Genomic DNA, 19,663 nt, shown 5'->3' on the forward strand with positions numbered 1-19,663 from the left:
AGGTACTTGGTTTTGGCTTCATACCTCAGTTCTGCAATTAATTACCCGTCGGCTTTTATTTTGAAGGAATCCGTCGATCGAAAAAGCTTTGAACGCATGCGCACTGGCGAAGCGGCAAAGACAGACGGACAAGAGAAAAACCAGAATATATCAAGTGAGTTTATGTGAAGAATGTCTCATTTGTTTTTCTCGACTAAATTGCTATTTGTAGTAGAGTCACATTCACTTCTGTGTGTCACACGAGCTGGTCGCCGGGTTTTGTTTCCGGTTAACGTTAGCTAACAAGAACTAACTTCGCCGCCGTTAGCTCCGGTGTGTTAGCCGAGTCAGTTGCGTCCGTGTGTCGGCGGCCGGGGCATGGTCCGAGTTCAGCTCGTCTGCTCTCCACAGCGGCTCCAGTGTCCAGCGGCTGAGCCCCCGGAGGCGGAGAAGCGCCACATGGAGACGCTGCTGAAAAACGTGTCGAGCACTGCGGAGCTGCTGGCGGTGTCGGCGCGGAGCGGCGCGCTGGAGCAGTGGGACGGACACGCCCTGTCCAGAGCGTTTCACTGGGCCAGGTATGGCGAACACCTCTTCCGCAGGTTCCACAGTGACCCCGCGGTGAGGACAGCCATGGAGAAGCAGCTCCAGCTCACGAATCAAAGTTTGCGCGCTGCCCTCCCCGGCTACACCGACGTCTCCTTCTGCGACCTCTCCCGGTGCCAGCACCTGTTGCTCGTTGGGCTTTTGAACAACCCCGAGCTGCCCGTCTCCATCATGAGAATACTGTTTGGCAGCGGGAGTCCCGCAGACACCGAGCACAGTGAGTATGTGGACGTCACCGGCCTCTGCAGCCACATCATCCAGTGCAAGTCTGCGTGTAAAGTCCTGAGTCCCCTCGCCGACTCGTCGGCTGTTGGTGCTGATGCTGAGGTGCAGGGGGCGATGCTGATGGAGAGGCTGGGGGCTTTGATGGGCCGAGGCAGGGAAGCCCGCCGGGCGGAGCACTTTCTAGACTCTCTCCTGCAGGGATGTGATGGAGCATCAGAACATTTCTGTCTGGTCATCGCTGCAGCTCTGCTGACGGCGAAAAACTCGGCAGCAGAAGGGGCCGCGCAGGATGTTCTGCAGGACTGGCTGCAGAAAACCCCCGGCGTGCTAAAACTCACGTGCTCTGCACTGTCTGCCTCACTTCTCGCGGGCCTGGCCAAAGAACACCGGAAATTCAGAGAGGCGTACTGCGGTGTTTTGAAAACGTGGGCCTCTGACATGGAGTACAGCGTACACGAGGGTGAATGGGTTCAAACCAGCACAAAAACGTGCATGGTGACCTTTCAGAAACTGACTGAGCACTTCCTGGCCTTGTTTGAGAAGTGTCCTCCTCAGAGGGACGATGTGGAAAGAGAGCTCAACGCTTTGAAGCTTTCTGATGGAGACTTTGACGTCAGAGGTCTGAGTGTGTGGGGGGACCTCCTCTCAGCATTAAACACATAACTGTCTGTCGTCTCTTTACAGCTGTAGAAAAAAATGGCCTAAATGTAGATGTTTATTTATGTCCTGGTGTGGTGTTTTATTAGGGCCGGGTATTAAACCTCAGTGTCAATAGCACTGATTATTGGAAGCTGCTATCAAAAACTTGCTTGTTCTTTATTTCTGATCAGACCGTTGCCATCATAATTTTGTCGTGATGTTCCGAAAGCCACTTTTTCCTTCCCAATTCCAGTACGTGGACTTTGAGTACCGAACTGACATCTGTGCATTAAGAAAAATAACAACTTATATCACATATTTTAACATCTGTATGCTATTAACCATGTATGGAAGTGATGATTGCTCTCATTGTTGTTTGACCTGGCTCCGGTTAAAACCTTTGGAAAAACAGATACATCCAGAGAATGAATGCCATAGAATTTCTTTTATTATCTAGTTTTACTGTCCTAGCTGAAAAAGATCACAAGTATAGTACAGTAACGGTATAAAACTATATAAATCTAGGGATAAATAACAATTTAAAAACCTAACATGCTACTTTAGATTATAAAAAATTCTTTGTCTTTGACAGTAACAGTATAAAACAGCAATTTGGTACAATATTGTCATCATGCTGACATTTTTGCTACCTCTGGCTTATGTTACACTACTGGAAATCACCTCTTTGCCACTCTGTAAACAATACTTGCCATGTCAGTACAGCGCAACTATTGTCTTGGAGTGCTTCAGAGTCAAAACCAGTTGCAGCTATATTCTCTCAGTGTAACCACTTTAAAGACGCAGTATCGTACCGGTACATAGATTTGCGTTCTTGCCGATCCCCAATCAGTCATTTGAGGCAGTATTGGAGGCTTCGCAGATACTGGCGCATCTCTATAATTTTGTCAGTTTGAGTTACAATGTCTAAGGCAAAGAGTCTTGTTTTTGGATTGAAAAAATATTTTTTGAAAAAAATAATGTTTATATTCCAACAGAAGGCTGCAGAAATTTTGGTAACAGTACTTACTCTCTGATGTCATCAGCATCTCTACTGAATATATCAAATGGTATCGATCACCATGTTATATGACCTGGGGGGGTTTTTCACAGGCAGTTTCTGTTCAAGGTAAATTCTATCGGCGGCTTTTTTAAACTTGTTGAAATATAATTTTAAACAGACTAACAGAAACATAAACACAACATATTAGCAAAAAAATACAGTATGGGGAAAAAAATCTTGTGGGCCTCAAAGTACATTGCATTATTTCTCAGTGGAAATTCTTTTATGAAATTTTATAATCAAGTCTTTTAGTCAATACAATTGGAGATTTGTTAAATTTGAGTGTTTGTACAGATGGTAGCATCCCATGCTGCCTTGTAATCAGCAGCAGCACGTGGCCTGACTGAATAAAATTGAGAGTAATTGTCAGGCAGTGACTAGTTTGCACTTTATTTATTGGTCTCTGGAGAGTCAAGGCTACATTTGGCATCAGAAATTCCACCTTGCTATCAATTGTGGATGTGTTTTAAAATCATTCTGTTTGTTGCTCTCCCCATGTGTACAAGACTATATGGTGCAGACGTGTGGAGACCGATTAGTTTGATAAAATGTTTTAAAGGATATAAAACTGTCAATAAGGAACCAAAGACATTGTGTCATCCAATTTACACCTTAAAATCATTTTCAGTTTCTCACACACCATCTGTTACTTTCGCTTCCGCTCGGTCTGAATCTAATAATTTTGATTGGCCTAATGCCAGTCATGTGACATGACTGCCAATTCGCACATCTCAGCCCTGGCCCATGTTTCGGAGCACCTCTGTGGCGAGGGATCAATTAGTCAAATCAGGCGTCTTCAATCACACCCTCCACAATAGCTGGTGTGTGACGTAACCGTGGCAGACAGCGGATTAGAGCCCCGGCCGCTGGTGTGTGGAGGGAAACACCAACACGGCCACAGCTCATTTAACACACAATGAAAACAGTTCACGTAGAGACAGACAAGGGTCACTGAGTAAAGGGCAGCATGTACACAACCAATTTATTTCCAACCAGTGCAAGAACATATGCAGCAAATTCTCGCCTGCAAATTCATTCAATAACAATTTTTTTTCCACCATGATTGGATTTGAGCCAGAAGAATGTGAGAAGAAAATAATTCAGTGCTGTTATACAAAGACAATTAAGCTATATTCATACATCATCAGACTCATGAAAATCTACATGTGGTATACCAAGCAGCACATTATCATTAAGCATTTGGGTTTAAACACTGACAGCTATTTTTTTAATTTTATTTTTAGGTCTTTTTTCACAGCCTTGCACCGGCAGAGCGATGAGCAGCCATGATCCAGATGTCTGACACCAAATGAAAAGCAATATAGAACAAGAGCAATAACGCGATTTAGCTTCTTCTTTTACCTGTGTTTACTGAAAATGTGTTTTTAGCGATTTTTTTCTAATGATTAATACCCCCAAGTGTGGAGCGCTGATAAAGAACTAAAACCCGCCTGGCCCTCTGCTCTTAACCCCCAGGTAAAATTACATGTTTTGTTATTGTGTCACTTCAACCAGCAGGAGGTCGACAACGCCCCTTATCAACATCTATGGAACCAGCCCATTTAAACGTGTGAAATCGCTCACACTTAATTAAAGGCTACATTACAAAACATAGACAACACGTTATTCTTCTGAATCATTTTCTTTTTTTCTGATAGAAATGCATTTGGATGGGAACCATCTTGTATTTCCTCCTCTCTCCTCATCCCTCGCTTGTTCATTTGTTCCATCCAGTGCAATACGCTGGCAAACAAGCTGCAGCGGGATGTGCTGAGGGCGACTGTTGTTCTGCAGCCTTTAAAGGGTCCTGAAGGATAGCATTCATTAAAACTCAGATCCAGCCCCCATCTGGTGGTGTGAAAAGGGAGCCCTCAGAGGGGCGGGGTGGAGGAGCGTGGAGGGGGCGGTGGAGCCCTCCCTCGGCACGTGCCTAAGCCGATCAAGCCTGGCCCTCGTCTGGCCTCGGTGACGGATCACAGGAGGCGGGTGGGCCCCTCCACACACCTGTGTCCCGCTCAGAGGGGGCTGATGATCAGCAGCCACCATGGCCAGACATGCACGAGACACAGGAAATGTAATTTGATTTGGTGCGTTGCAGAGAAGCCGTAAGGGAAAGACGTCTGTAATGTGTGAATTTCCTTCTTTTTTTTGTTGGCGTAATATAATGTGTGGGTGTAGCTTGTGAAAAAGAGATGGAAGATATTCACTTCTTCCTCTGCCTGACAAGCCTTCACATGAGGAGGGGCTCATGAGACAGCAACTGAATGTTGGTAAAAGAAAGTAGAGCTGGAACGATTAGTGATGGTTGATAATTGAAGCTTGTATTTTTAGTTAAAAAAAATCCAAGATTCTTTATTGGGAAAATGTGCTGCTTTCCCTCATCTTAACATTTTATTAAATTAAAAATGTCAGGGTTTTGGACTTTGGATGAACAAAACAAGACATCTTGGTTTATAGGAAACTGATCATTTATTTTTATTTTTTTAGACCAAATTTACATTAATTGAGATAATAACCAGCAAGTTATTCAATTATTAAAATAATATTTAGATGCAGCCCTGAAAGAAAATATTTTGTGATCCTGGAAATGTCAATTTCATATATAAAAAAAGAAGATGTGCAGAAGGGTATCTGCTTATTCTATCAAGATTTCAAGAGTATCATGAAATCTTATCAGCCTCTCATCCTTTGTCTGGGTGTGATAGTATATGAGCATGTTGGTGAGAGGAGGGTATGAAGCTGTCAACATAATGTGATGTGGGGGAGGGGAACTGGAAGGACCTGTGATAGATCACCTCGATTGCAACTGTAGGAAATCCAGTTCTGTGTGGAGGGAAAACAATTGGATGTAGCAATCTCCTTCTTCTGATCAGGGAAGATGCAACTCTCACTCCAGAGGAGGCATCTCTGAAAATGCACCAGGGTTCCTCGCCTCATTAGGAACCCCGGTGGGCACAAATTTTTATATGTGGTTGGTATGAAATTTAGTTTGATACTAACACGTGGATGCTAAGCACAGATAAAACTAAGCTCTTGTTGCTGCCTTTTGCACAACACAAGCTATTTCTGTTCTGCGTTCATGTGGAGCAAAAGCGCTGCAAAAAGTAGTAGTAGTAAAGGCGATTCAGAAAACAGTTACAAATGTAAAAATCCTGTCTAAAGTATTATCTTCAATGTGTTGAAGTGGGTGGAGTGTAGAGACATATAACATGTTATTCCATGTGAGACAAGCTGATTTGGGGGAGCAAGCTCTCCATTAATAAAGCAATTAGCAGGGCAGGAGAGGGAGGTGTGTGTTAATCCAATTGCCCCGAGGTAGTGTGGTGTCCTAAAAGAGTAATTACTTCAATGCTGCTTAGAATTTTGGGCTTATAAATAGATCTTTTAGCATGCTGATGGAGTTGTTTTCTAGATTGTAAATTAAAGGATATTCAGGCAGCGTTGTGGAGAGATTGCTTGTGTACACTCTGGGTCGAGGGCGAGGGAGGAAAAGCAGGGATCAGGAGGATAATTGCATGCAGGCAGAGTCCCAGGGGACGAGTGCAACCCTGTCATCAAACACTCATTCTGGCTGGGCCTCATCCCATTACAGTCCCCCAGGAGCCAAACTGCACCTGCCCCACCGACTGACAACTACTCAATCTCCTTTCACTGACTCTCTCGCTCACGATGAAGCAACCAGGCAAACGACACCAACAGTACCACAATGACTAAGGCTTCAAAAACAGGGTTGCGGTTAACAGGCAGGTGAATGCTGGGAGAATTTCCACCTATAAGGAAATGTTGACAGCAGGTTTTGTCCAATCAGTGTGCACCCGAACAGGACAGGCCATCACCAGTGCAACAGCCATGACCGCCCCGCCTGGTTAGGCATGAGAAAACATGTTCCACGTGGCTGGTGACACAATTGTGTTTTCTGTCAAATTAACATGCTCAGCGTGGAGCAGGCAGCGGTGAGAGGTAATGGTTTCCCTTCTCAGCTCAGATAATCGGAGGAGAAACTTAGATTTATTGTAATTGCTGCCACTGCTGCAATTGGAAGTGTTTCAGACGTGTGGCTGCGTCCTGTGATCGAAGCATCAGTCAGCACTGTAGAAGACGCTCCCACAGCCCTGTCCATCATGTGTTAAACACCTGAAAACCCCACCCCACAATCTTCACACCAGTCTATCATTTCTTCCCAGGTGAGCTGTACAGGGGCCCTGAGAGATCAACACACTGCAGCTAGACAAAACCCAGGTGAGTTAAGAAAAACACCATCACTGGATTGACATCACATACAGCAAATAAAACACAACCAAAGATGTGCTCTTAAAGTAAGAACAGAATTGTGTCCAAGGAACACATAAAATTGATTCACCCAGTTGTGGTTACCTACATTCCCGCTCATTTTCCAACACCCGAGTTCAGGTACTCCAATAGTGTTCCACTTCAATAGTGAAAGATTGAAAGACAAGCATGGCTCAACAAGGTTCATCACTCTTTTTGTGTTCACTACTTGCAGTGCGTTTCTGTGTGTGGTTGTGTTGACATGAGTAGATTACATAAAGTCAATGCAAAGACGCGAGTAGACAAAATGCGTTATTCGTGAGAATGACACGAATAAGCACAAATAAGCACTTAAGGATCCTGCGGCCAAACTCGGGCGAGTCTTGCTTTCACCACGTTGTTCCTCTTTTTTTAAGGTTATTTTCTGCTTTGTCGGTCGCTAGGTTGCTCGCATTGAGTTAGCCATGATGTTAATGCTGCCGCTAGTTAACGCTAGGAGCCAGAAAACCAAGTAGGAGCATCAGTGAACATATTTCATCTTCTCCTCCATTATCTCCAAAGTGGTGCTGACAACCTCCTCCTGAGCTCTGAGGAAAAGTGCCTGCATCCTCACCGGCGTCTTGCTACTGTTGCGTTTTTACGACACTGACCAACAAAATAGTACCACCTGGAACCACTACGGGCATTGACATTTTCCCCTCTTTATGCTGAGTGTGTTGAGCTCTCAGGGCCACCATAGAGGTGGTAGTTGCAAAGGCATCCTGCACATACTGTCAGCGGGAGGAGGAAGAAGACAATTTGATTTATCCAGAGTCTTAAACCCCATTGAGCCTCTTCTGCTCCAGGGAGAGATTCAGAGTGATGCATGTGAATGGATGGACGCCATGTTTTCCTAAATAATTTACCAGCTCACTAATGGGCTGCACTTTTCTCGCCTTCCAGAGCAGCGTGCTGGACATAGTGATTTGTACAGTTTCTTCGTATGTTTGGAGTTTAGTAAATTGACAACAATCAGTGCTCTCTGTCATATCTTGAGCCTAGCATGATTGTGTGCTAACTAGAGCGCCAACTAATGATTATCATCATTTATTATCGATCAATCTGATCCTCAACCTTTTGGTCTACAAAACGTCTATTAAGAAGATAATCTGGATAGACCCAAGCTGAAATATTCAAACTGCTTGTTTTGTCCAAAAAATAGTGCAAAAACCTAAAGGTATTCAGTTTATTATCACAGGAGTCTAAGAAATCCATTAATTTAGCTTCTAAGAAGTCACATTTGTGTTTAATTATTGTTCACATGACACGTGAATACTTTTTTGTTTTCCCTTGTCACAGTCTCATGTTATTGACCTTGTTATCAAGAAACATTGGCAGGTATGCCCATATACTTTTGTTTTAAGTCTTTCTTTCCATTATAAGTTCTAATATTTTTTGTTATCAGTCATGCAATCATTATTGATCATTTAAAAATCAAATCTTTTTTTACTGTCATGAAAAGTTACTCCAGGTATTTCATTAAAACTTGGAGTCCGTCAAATGATCTTTTAATGTCTTATATGATATGTTTTGATTCAGTTTTCAGTCTTCTTCTAGTGAACATGAAATACTAATAACTAACAGATACAGTGATAACTATGAAGGCAGCATTTAAAACTCTGATGCACTCTGGAGTTAAACATTATTGATTTTTCATGTGATTAGAATTAATGCAGGATCGCACCATATATTAGGCTGTTGACCTCAGGTATGAAAAACAGAGAAGGTCACACTCAGGGAAAACTGGGTGTAGTATAAAACAACACATTACACACTTTACAAGCTGTGTTTCTTTTGCAGTTAAGCCTCTGACATTTCTTTCTCCTGTACATGTCAGAGTTGTGAGATGCCACTAAGAGATTTTAATAGGTTCATTACTCTTTTTTTCTGCACCTTCATGGCACCTCAGTGGCAGATTTAACATGACATATTAAAGTCAGGACTGTATGGGAAGGCAGACAATGATCCTGGTTTGTAGGGATTTAAGCCCCAGTAAAAGCGTTAACACTTGTGTACCTCTCTCCTTCTACCAATTACCAAGCTCCAATATCCAATACCCTCTTCTGGACTCCAGAGACCTCTGCCATTGATTTACTAATGAGAAACATGGAGAATAGGAGATGCAGGACACTGATTGGAGAAGGTGAGTAACTGGTTAGGTAGTTTGCTTCCAGTCTCTAAGGACCTCTAACATTCAAAAAAAATAGCTGAAGAAAAGACTTCCTCATGTAGTACATTTTAACATATCAGCACACAAGATGAAACAATGGTTGTTGGGTTTTTTTATATATATAAAATGATATGAGTATTTTTATAACACTTTTTGACATCAACTTACCTCTTCATTGAACACAATATTAGAAGCCATAAAATCACATGTTTCTGTTTACATAAACTTCAGGCACAGAGCCGTAATAGCATCTTTTGGTCATCTTAAACATTCTTAAATATTCATATATTTTAAACATCCTTGCAGAATCCACACAGCACACAAAGAAAAGTGTTCAAATGGCAAATAAAGTCAGCTGGAAGAGCCATCTATTAAATTAATGCGGTCCACTCAAACGTGACAATATCAAAGTGTCAATAAAGTACTTCTGGTGACAATGAGAACAACCAAGAAACACCAAGAGATCACAAAACCTGGTTGTTCATGTGCAGTACTGCATTCCTCGCTGTCAAAATGCAACAACATGTCCCACATCATGAGCGCTATAGCTGGATTCTCCAGACACTAGTAATTAGTTAAAACACACACCTTAGTGTTGATCATCACATGACTTCAAAACAATTACAGTTAGATACAGCAAGCCAGCGTTACATTACAAAACAGAATGTGATGGGTGGCGGCTGGTACACAGAATTTATTGCAGTGCACACCAAACATCAATAAACAATGTCTTCTGAGCAATCGCCATCAAAACTTTTTTGACTGGTCTCACATCTCGACCAGAACCTGATAATGAAAGTTCATTTCATCATTTATAATGGCAGAAGACACTTAAGAACAATGCAGTAGGCGGAATGAGGACTATCAGTGACTCTGTGGCCTCTGCATCTGAAACATTGATGAGCAAATTCATGCAACAAACACACTAAAACTCTACAGTTCAACTCCACTCACTCTATTTTTGTCTTATAATATATTATAGGCTTTGCTCGAGAAGACCTTTTTTGCAAGCAGACATCTCCCTGAAAAGGTACTGTCCATGAAAAATATGGCCTTTTTATATTAATGTTAACATAGATCAACGACCCAAAAATCCACAATAGTCTCACAGAAACAGTATACAGGTATATACAGTACATAAAACACATTTGAGAAACAGAATAGAATCTGGTTTTTAGAATACTTATTGTTTCAGTGCAATCAGAGTGGTATTTCAGAGAAAGACCCTCTATGATGGTCAACTGCAGTGTCATCACGTTGTTCAAGTAGATTCGATGAGGTTTGGGTGCCTAAGACGTACAACATAGGCCTGCAGTTCTTTTCTCTACTCCTATCTGTATAATGAAGCTCTACAGTAGGTACAACATGAGAATCTAATGAGGATTGTTCTGCATTGCAATTAATTATTTCTCTACATTGGTTTCTTGACACTAGAAGGAACCATTTTACTTGAATACACGGAATGAATTTAAATATCTAAAATAACGCTTATTTGTGCAATCTGTGATCGCGAGTCTGGTTCTGTAGGCAGACTCACCAGAGCTGTCTGGCCTAAGAGTAGCCACGCTCAGCATACACCTTCCCTGCCGGTTCCTGTACATATTCTTCCGTCTTATCCCAGTCCTGCACCCAACCTCCGTTGAGCTGTGAGGTGGCCCCGTAGCTTTTGGCCGGACCACCCATTGCGCCGTAACCCTGTGTGATATCTCCTGTCTCCTCTGCCAGCTCATCCTCATCAATAAAGCCGCACTTCTCATCACTGGTTTCTTCAGGGTCAGCCCATGGCTGTTTCTCCCCAGATGCAAAGATCCCATAAAACACCACACCCCCGTAATGCACAAGGGAAGCAATGAGGAACACATACTGCCACTCCTCCCGGGTCTAGGGACAGAAAAGAGTTGAAGCCAGGATGAGTCACTTTCCTAAAAAACTGTTTTCTCAATCAGAGTAATTGTGTTTTTGTCTTTTTCACTCCTCTCACTGGTTTGATATGGGCAGAAAGAGGTGATGAATCCGAATGAAAGTCTGATGACAGTTGTGAGGCTGTTTGCTTATGTTGCCCTCTCACTGTCAATTAAATCTAATCGCTTTACATGTGTTAATGGTCAAAAATCACACGTTTCTTCGTACATTCCTGCTGCTCCTCTTTCCAGTTCCTCACTGAAACGCTTCGTTTTAGCTTGGTTTTAGCTCCCCCCCTCCCCCTCCCAATGAAGCCCAATCTGCTCTCTGATTGGCCAGTTTGCCCCACTTTGTTGTGATTGGTCAACAGCTTCCAGTGCATGTTCTAAGTGTTAGCCTCCACTCTCGCTTTGCCTGGCTTTGTTGGTGGTGTACCAGACTAGCCGTTGGGCGTGCCTTGTGAGAAATATTCAATGTTAATGAGTAATGTTAAAAATGTTAAACCATGTTTTCACGTGGAATAGAAATGACTCACCTTGTTTTTTGTCATTGTGCCCACTATCAGAGGGCAGACCATCCCAGACAGGGTACCCACACCATTGGATATGCCCATGAGGATGCTGGCATAGCGAGGAGCGATGTCTAAATGGTTGACATTGAAACCTAGAGCGAAAAGAGTGAGAATTCTGTGTTTGGTGTTTACTTGAACACAGACAGAATTTGCGCTCTAACACACTGTTACAAGACTCACCTGATATTGCAAAACCACTAAAACCCACGGCCAGAACCAAGAATGAGATGGCTACCCCCTTACTGTGAGAATAACCAACCACTAATAAGAGAGTGGCCTCCATACCAAACCCTGAAAACAAGAGGACAAAGAATTAACTCATGCACTGATGACGAATATTTCAACTACATCATGATAACAAAGACCTAATGGTCAGAGCCTCACCCCCACAATTCATGATTTTGCGGACCGTAGTGGTGGACATGATGTTGTGGGTCCTCAGATAGTCCGCTAACTGGCCGCCAAGGGGCACGATGATGGTCATGACCAAGTGGGGGAGAGCAGACAGCATTCCAACCTGAGAAACCATCAAACACAGCAAGTGATCTCTCAGTCTCAGAACAAATCTTTGTCTGTGCTTCTACCTCTGACTCCTGTATCACACGAGCAATAATTCAACCGAAGTAATCAAAGTGTGCCAACAGGCTCATCCTGAAGCTGAATTACAGCTGCCAACCCGTCTTGATTTATGCTCCACACTCTCGTGGAAGGGCAAAGATTATGACATTTTGAGATCAACCAGATTCTGCACATTCAAACACACACGTTCACTCATGAGGGACGATAAAATCCCCAAACCACAGCACTTTCTAAAAGCAACTGCCCCAATTGGATAAATTACAACTCGACAGCTATTTATCTATTATGCTAATGCTGCCGCTTGTTAAAGCTGTGAGCCAGTAGGAGCTTCAGTGTACAAACTTCTATCTTCTCCTCTGATATCTCCAAAGTTTTAATGATGTCCGTCAATGTATTTTTAAAAACATATCTATATGGTAATAGAATTTTCACCATCAAATGTCCTTTCACTGTGGCAGTATAGTTCCTTAAAAATATAATTTCTAGGAGACAGGGTTTCAATAGCACCAGTAACAAAACAGAAACACAGAAGATATTTCATACATAAGATATTTCTAGTGCTGACACCAGACATCATTAGGGATTTGTTTACCTTGCTGATTTCAAAACCAAACACCTCTTCAAAATATGCAGGCTGGCTGATGAGGAGCAGATAAAATGTCCAGCTCCTGCAGAAGTTGGCCACGATGATTGCATAGACTGGCATGGAGGTGAAAAACTTCCTCCAGGGGGTTTTGTATTTCTGTTAAAGCAAACAAGACAATCAGCTGATCAGCTGGATGTCATTGGCTCGACGTTGCAAATACATGGATACGGATTTGGAACACTCACTTCCATTGCACCCATAAGCTGGGCACTTTCACCGATGCTCTCCTCGATGTAACGCCGTTCTTCATCGGTGATGGTCGGGTGCTCTGCCGGGCTCTCATAGGACACCAAGACCCAGAACATGTACCAAACAATCCCAAAGCATCCTGAACCGATCACAGGAATGATGATGTCAAGTATCAAACACGTCAGTCATTACAAACTTGTACTGTGCAGCCGCATGTTGCTCAGATATCCTAAAGTTTCTAGGTTGTTAAAGTCTCTTTGAGGTTTTACAGTAAAATCAATTCAAGTAGGAGACACTCACCGTACACATAGAAGACAGAGGACCACCCTGTGTACTGGACCATGATCCCGGCCAGAGGCATGGCTATGACTGCGCCAGCATAGGATCCTGAACAAGACAAAATATCATGACCACGCTGAATTTGATCCTGGCTGCTTATTCAGAGAGCAGTTTGGTCCCAGTGTTTGGTGCCAAATGTGTTCAGTTCAGATTTTAGGAGAAATATTTTGTCCTTCTAAACTGGTTTCAGTGTACGTAAGTAATGTGATGATAAATTCTATATGACACTCATAAGCCGATCTTACATTTTCAGAGATAGATGATTATGTGTGTGTAGATTTTTTTTTACCACAGAAGGAAATGGTTGCCAGACGACTTCTTTCCAGCGGTGGGGCCCATTTGCTCCAGATCCCATGGCAGGCTGGATAAGTCACTCCCTGCACGGTGACAGATGACAGTCAGACTATGATCTGATCACTCCATCTGAACAACACATCAACAGTGTTTTTTCACCAACTGTGACACATTTTTCATTTCTCAGCTTTATCGCTGACGATTGTCCTGTCATTGCACATGCTATTTGATTATCTAAATTCCTCGATACAATTCACATCTACTTTTCCACTTTCATTCAATAGAATTTACATAATGTGAAGATATTCTGCCTGATTGACATGGCCTGTCCTCATTTGCCAGCGACACACAAGACAAATTGTAGTTAATAACAGACGAGCGGATATTCGGTGTAGCTGACCTTTCTAATCGAGACTAATGGGTTAGGTGTGAGCCAGTGCAAATTCAAGCTGACTACCTGCTTCATGGAAGAAGAAAAAAAACTGAGCTGCTCCCATTAAATCTTCATTACACACTAAGTGGCATACAATCAACAACTGATAGACACAAATTGCTAAGGCTTGCAGTCGGAGACACCATGAAATGCTAATGTTTAATTTGCAGTAATAAGTCGACCGTTGCTGAGCACAGGCAACGCGCTCCCTCTCTCTCTCTCTCTCTCTCTCTCTCTCTCTCTACATGGTCACGATCTGCTATTGAAGAGACAGAATGCAGCCTAACAAAATCACAAAAGAGGATGACCTTCGCTCGGATAATACCGCCTCTCTCTGAATCCACGTTCCTTCTCTTGAGCTGTGGGAGCCGCCCTGTATGAAGTGTTTTTTATGCCTTTTGTTCCATGTGTTTCTATGCGAACATGGAGTGGTTTTGTCCAGGCAAACCAACATACAATGTCCCTGCTATTCAGGGTTTCACGAAGTTCACCGTTGTTTGATGTCTGTGGACTAATCTGACAATTGTATACAGTGCAATGAATTATGGGTCTCCGGTTTCCCGTGCAAATTCAGAATAGAAAGCCAGCGTGTTCAGAATGAACTGTCGTTCTCTGTAGAACGTGGTTAAATATTGAATGTTAGGACAATTTCATTTGGGGTTGAGTTCAGCTCTCGGCTTGATAATGTGGCATGATGATTTTTTTTCTTCCAGTCTTTTAAAGGTCAAGATCTGATGTGCAAAGTGTGCAGAAGTACTGTACCTCCACCAACCCTTGTAATATCCTCACAAAGATGACACATCCATAGTGCGTCCGAGCAGCGGAGGGGATGAACATGTTCAGGATGGATGTCAACACGATGGCAGCCCCAAACACTCTGGATAGACAGTGCATTGTGGTTATTTGTCAGAATCTTACTGAGACAAGGCCGTTGCCTTATTCAACAAGAAAAATATCGACTTCAAGTGCCTTGACAAGATTAAATATGAAATGGCAGGATGGATGTGGTGTAACTCTTGACTACATACAAGCATACTGAACAGTGATGGGGAAGATAAATCAGTGCTAATTGGATGCACAAGAGGCAGTTCTTCAGTTTCCAGGGGAGTGAGGACGGGAGGTGTTTGCAGCAGAAGGCGTCAGTGGGCTCAGCTGACTTGGCACGAGGAAGCTCTTCTTCTTGCATCTTATTTAGGCTCCGTTTGCTTCATGTAAAATCTCTTAACGGCAATCCTATGAGTTTAACACACAGGCATTTATAATGTGACCCTGTACTATTTCATCTTGTGTACCACCGTCACACTCACAAGTGAATTTCTTTTTTAACAATTTGTTTTTCTTCTCCAATTTCGAACGGACAGATTTCCTCTCTCTTCCTTTTGTCCAACTGCAGCCGACTAATCAGTTGATATTGAAGTAGTGCGCTGTAGATGCGCTGTGGCTATATCGAAATCATAAGGACAATCGTTAGAACACGGCCCTTGGCTGGTGTGGGTTGCCATGCCTGTGAACATAAAGGATTAGACACGGTCGTCCCGTGGGAGCTCATTAACATGAGGAGGCACGGCCGGCGGGCATCGGCCCAGTCCCCGCTTCATCTGCTGTGAGGTCAGACTCCTCTCTCCAGGCCCGACCGACTGCAGCACAAATATGAAACTCGCACTTCCATTTTTATAGATCACAACAAGAATTTTTTTTGTTAGCAGGTCGATGCTTTTACCTGTTTGCGGCCAATCGTGAGGAGATATACCCTCCTGGAATCTGGGTGACGATGTAGCCCCAGAAGAAGGATCCGTGAATCATGCCCACAATCTCTGGGTCCCAGTTGAATTTCGCTTTCTTTCAGACACACACACATACACACACACACACACACAAAAAGCAGCATTTACATCGACAATTGTCTCTGGTACAATTTTAAAGGAGATGAAATACATATTGAAATATATACTGATGTATGTGTCCCCATTTGTGGACTGCCGTTTATTTTGATGGTGCATAATTTGCAGCTGCACTTGAATGAGCTGATCGATGAAATAAAACACGAAAGAAATAAAAACAGTTTTTCAGGACAATTATTCATTTTAACATTTTTATTTTTTTTTTTTATTTTTTTAATTTTTTTAACTTCTGCCCACTATTGGCCCATCACGTCAGATACCTTTTACAATTAAATATATTCTCAGTTCAGTTTTTAAGCAATGAAACCATATCGGTCAGTCTATTGGCTCAGGCCCCCCCAGTCCCACGTGTGTGTGTGTGTGTGTGTATGTGCTGTTAGAGGCACCTCTGTTATGATGATCTTGCCGTCCTGATGGATCGTGCTGTTATTGACCATGCTGACGATGGCCACGCCCAAGTTGCATCGGATGCCGAAGGAGATGCAGAAGCCGAGCCCGCTCAGCATCGCGATGATGTATCTGCGCGGGAGCCCGAAGCACGTGCAGTCGCACAGGGGCGTCTTCCGCTCCTGGTCCTCCCGGGGTCTCCCATCCTCCGTCAGCTCGATGGCCTCACCTGTCTGCTGCCGCTTTTCCAGCCTCCTGCCACCACAAGCCGATAATAAGATTATTGGTTTTTTTTTTCTTCTTCTTTTTGGTGAAATTGTAATTGTCGAGAATCGGATTAATTGCAGTTAAACATCACGGCATGTTGAGCTGCTTTTAAAGAACCGTCAGTGGGAAAAAACAAAAACATAACCTCATATAGATTTCGTAAGTTTTCTGTAAAAACGTGTCTCCTCTTTATTATGTATTTATTCACATAGCCCACATCCTTAGGGCTATTTTCAGCTTCTGCTTCATAGAAAAATTTGCTCCCATCTCCACTCTGTGGCCTTATCAATGTCTGGGGATATTCGGGTCTTTTAATTTGACACAGACCCTTAAAAGCCTGCACCGTTTTGTTTCCAGTCAAACAGATTTTTTTCTTTGTTCTCCTTCGTTCTCTGTTGAAATTGCCCACGTTTCTGTAAAACAAAAGGCTGTCTGGCAAACGAGGAGAAAATGACCTTCATACCGCATTGCAGCAACATCACCGCCGTCGTTGTTTAGAGATGTTGATTTTGCTCTTTTTAATTTTTTTTTTAATTTTCTCTCGTGACTGTGGCGTTGACTCTTTTATTTTTTCTTGCTTTGGCTCACACTCGGGATTTTACCACATCAATTTGAGGTTGATTTAAAAAGCTATGAGCGGAGGCCTCACCCGGTAAATTCCCAGGCCTGTCACAGCTTCGATGAAACCGACAGGTTTTTGTTTTTTTTTTCCCGGTCAGCTTCATGGTCACGTTTCTGTGTTGCAGCGTGGAATCACGTTCAACGACTGGAAGACACCTCAGGACCAAGAAACACATCGAAAACGTGTACCTGCAGAAAATCGCCATCTAAAATGTGTGTATGAAATGTTTGGTGTTTTCAATTTAATATTCAACCACTGGTCATTTCATGTGTACGCCCAATAAGAATGGGAAAAAAAAATCTATCTTTACACCCAGCCTCACTCACTGGGATGAAAGATGTGTTTGTTTTGCGGTCCCTTCTCATGTTTCATTTATTAATGTCCCTGTGACACTGTGAAGAAAAAACGAAGACAACTGATGTGAAGTGGATCGATCTTGAATCAGAACAGGTGGCCACACGGGCTGATAGATATCCTCCGACCTTGTGTCACGACTCGTTCTGTTACATTAATTATTAAAAAACACCCACAGCTGCTGGTGGAGGGGCTCGTCCTCCAGGGAAATATCGGCGGCTTAAATATTCGGGCCACACGACTCAGGAAGCCTGAATCGTGATCCATCTCACAAAGACGAGGTTCGCCTCTTGATTTAAAAAAGGAAAAAAAGGACAAATGTAATTCGGGAATGATACACGTTCGAGCACACTGCATGTGATGCGTGTGCTCTGAACATCTGGATCTTTTCTCTGTTCAAATTCATCTGCGGCAGATCGAGCTGTGTGATTACAAGACGTGCAGAATGTGCGCATCCCTTCCTCCTTACCTGTGCAGATTCCCCAGGGCCTTTCCTGCGATTTGTTTGAGTCCCTCTTTGGAGGTAGGCAGAGCTTTCTCCTTGGCCGGCTCCATATCCAAATAATCGTAAAAGAATTCTACAACACTACAACAAATTGAGCAGCAACAATGAGCATAGTCTGACGATATTGATCCAAGTAACAAGCCTCTTTCCTATGAAACAGGAAGGAAAAAAAGGTCCTGAAAAAGACGAGCCGGAGGGGGAAAAATGGAGAAAGAAGAGCAGCACGTTCAGTGTGAAAGGGCTGGTTCCACAGTCACTAAACAGCAGTCCAAGAAGTCCGCTTTTGCCTTGCGCAGTGTAAATCCATGCAGTGCCATCTTAAGATCCAGTCAGCGATCAGAGAGAAAAAACCCTCGAGCTGGAAGTAAAAAAGTAAAAAAAATATATGTTGTGTTTTTTGAAAAAAAGGAATCGGATGCTGGCGGAGCTCGGATCTCATCTGAGGCGGGGATCTCCGGCTTCAGCACCGCGGACAGCGCTCATCTACCTGTCAGCCGGCTCCGGCGCACGGCCCCGCCCCCTCCGCACGGCCCCGCCCCCCCCGCTGCGCTCCTCTAATTCGATCGCCCTGCAAGGCGTCTCCTGTCTCTTCTTCAATTGGTGTCGGCCTTTTCAGAAGGTAAGACGAACTTTCTCCAAAATATTCTCCAAATGTTTAGCGACGCCATTGTCAGGACATTTTGTCAGATCCTTCTAAAAGCGTTTTGTCCAGTGGCAGGTTTTACTGTGCCAAGGATGTTCATATTTCATATTAGGACAGTGGGATTTGAAACATTATACAAATGTTTTGTGGTGAAATTGTTCTTCACAATGTTATTGATATAAACCTTGTGCCTTGACATTCTTAAAATTCTTTCAATGGCTGCATTTCTTTTTCAATCACAATATTACCGATAATAGCCCAAATAACAACGTATATAACATGTGCAATAACATAATTAATTCTTATTTATATAGGATGTTCTGTACAACAAAAATAAAATTCCATTGTACATTCAGCATGGTCAACACCGCCTGGCATAAATCCTTTACCCCAAAACTTGGGGAGGGTCTTGGGGTAAAGGATGACACAATTGTTCGGATCCTTTAGATGCAACATGCAACAATGTATTCAAACAGGACATCAAACGAGGTGAGTGTGAAGAATATAGGTTTGGCATGATCTTTCATCTTTGTGTAAAAGCGCCACCTAGTTGCCGATATGCACTGCTTTTTGTACAGACTTCAGTGTGGCCTGGCAAAGTGGCTCAAGTTTGGTGGTAATGACACAGACCCATGTTGTGATACCACATCACTTCCTGTGTGTACTTCTGGCGTCTTGAAGCCCTCCTGGCAGAAAGCTTTTGCAGATTTCTACCCACGATAAAGACATAACAGTATAATGTTAACACACTAGTACACTGTCAGTGCTTTGTGTTTAGATTGCATGGAAAAAAAATTAAAATCACCTGAATGAAAACATGAATGTTTTTAGTCCTACTGAAGTGTCGGTGCACTTCAGCCTCACGTGAACTCAATAAGAATTACAATAATAATTAATCCTTAAGAATGTTTCGACCTTTTTTGATGGCGAGCTTGAACTTTTGACCCAAATCCAGTCCGTTGGTCCATGTTCCTGAGATACCATGAAATCAGTGACTGCACACGATACCTTCAATGTAATAATATTTTTCTGGTCCACTATATA

General features: G+C 43.0%; 2 protein-coding genes across 4 annotated transcripts; one reads left to right on the top strand and one right to left on the bottom strand.

Annotated features, from left to right (window-relative positions):
* The first annotated feature begins 47 nt into the window (after positions 1-47).
* On the top strand, positions 48-2,878 carry fancf (FA complementation group F). Of its 2 annotated transcripts, XM_035642423.2 has the most exons (2): positions 48-154; positions 391-2,878. In XM_035642423.2, exon 2 carries the CDS (start codon positions 439-441, stop codon positions 1,471-1,473), a length of 1,035 nt encoding a protein of 344 aa, XP_035498316.2. In that variant the 5' UTR covers positions 48-154; positions 391-438; the 3' UTR covers positions 1,474-2,878. The 2 variants fall into 2 exon arrangements, with proteins under 2 accessions (XP_035498316.2, XP_035498314.2); XM_035642421.2 differs by having other exon boundaries at positions 99-2,878.
* Positions 2,879-9,084: 6,206 nt separating this feature from the next.
* Positions 9,085-18,483, bottom strand: slc17a6a (solute carrier family 17 member 6a). 2 transcript variants are annotated; one of them, XM_035642396.2, is made up of 13 exons: positions 17,941-18,483; positions 16,228-16,483; positions 15,661-15,779; positions 14,703-14,817; positions 13,503-13,590; positions 13,175-13,261; positions 12,871-13,013; positions 12,632-12,781; positions 11,845-11,977; positions 11,641-11,751; positions 11,425-11,552; positions 10,545-10,868; positions 9,085-9,439 (listed from the first exon to the last, which is right to left on the bottom strand). In XM_035642396.2, the coding sequence occupies exons 1-13, from the start codon at positions 18,024-18,026 to the stop codon at positions 9,401-9,403; spliced, it is 1,779 nt and encodes a 592-aa protein (XP_035498289.1). In that variant the 5' UTR covers positions 18,027-18,483; the 3' UTR covers positions 9,085-9,400. The 2 variants fall into 2 exon arrangements, with proteins under 2 accessions (XP_035498289.1, XP_035498290.1); XM_035642397.2 differs by having other exon boundaries at positions 9,085-10,868; positions 17,941-18,482.
* Between the last annotated feature and the right edge of the window lie 1,180 nt (positions 18,484-19,663).

Source organism: Scophthalmus maximus, chromosome 7 (assembly GCF_022379125.1).
Source record: "Scophthalmus maximus strain ysfricsl-2021 chromosome 7, ASM2237912v1, whole genome shotgun sequence".
Taxonomy (NCBI): Eukaryota; Metazoa; Chordata; class Actinopteri; order Pleuronectiformes; family Scophthalmidae; genus Scophthalmus; species Scophthalmus maximus.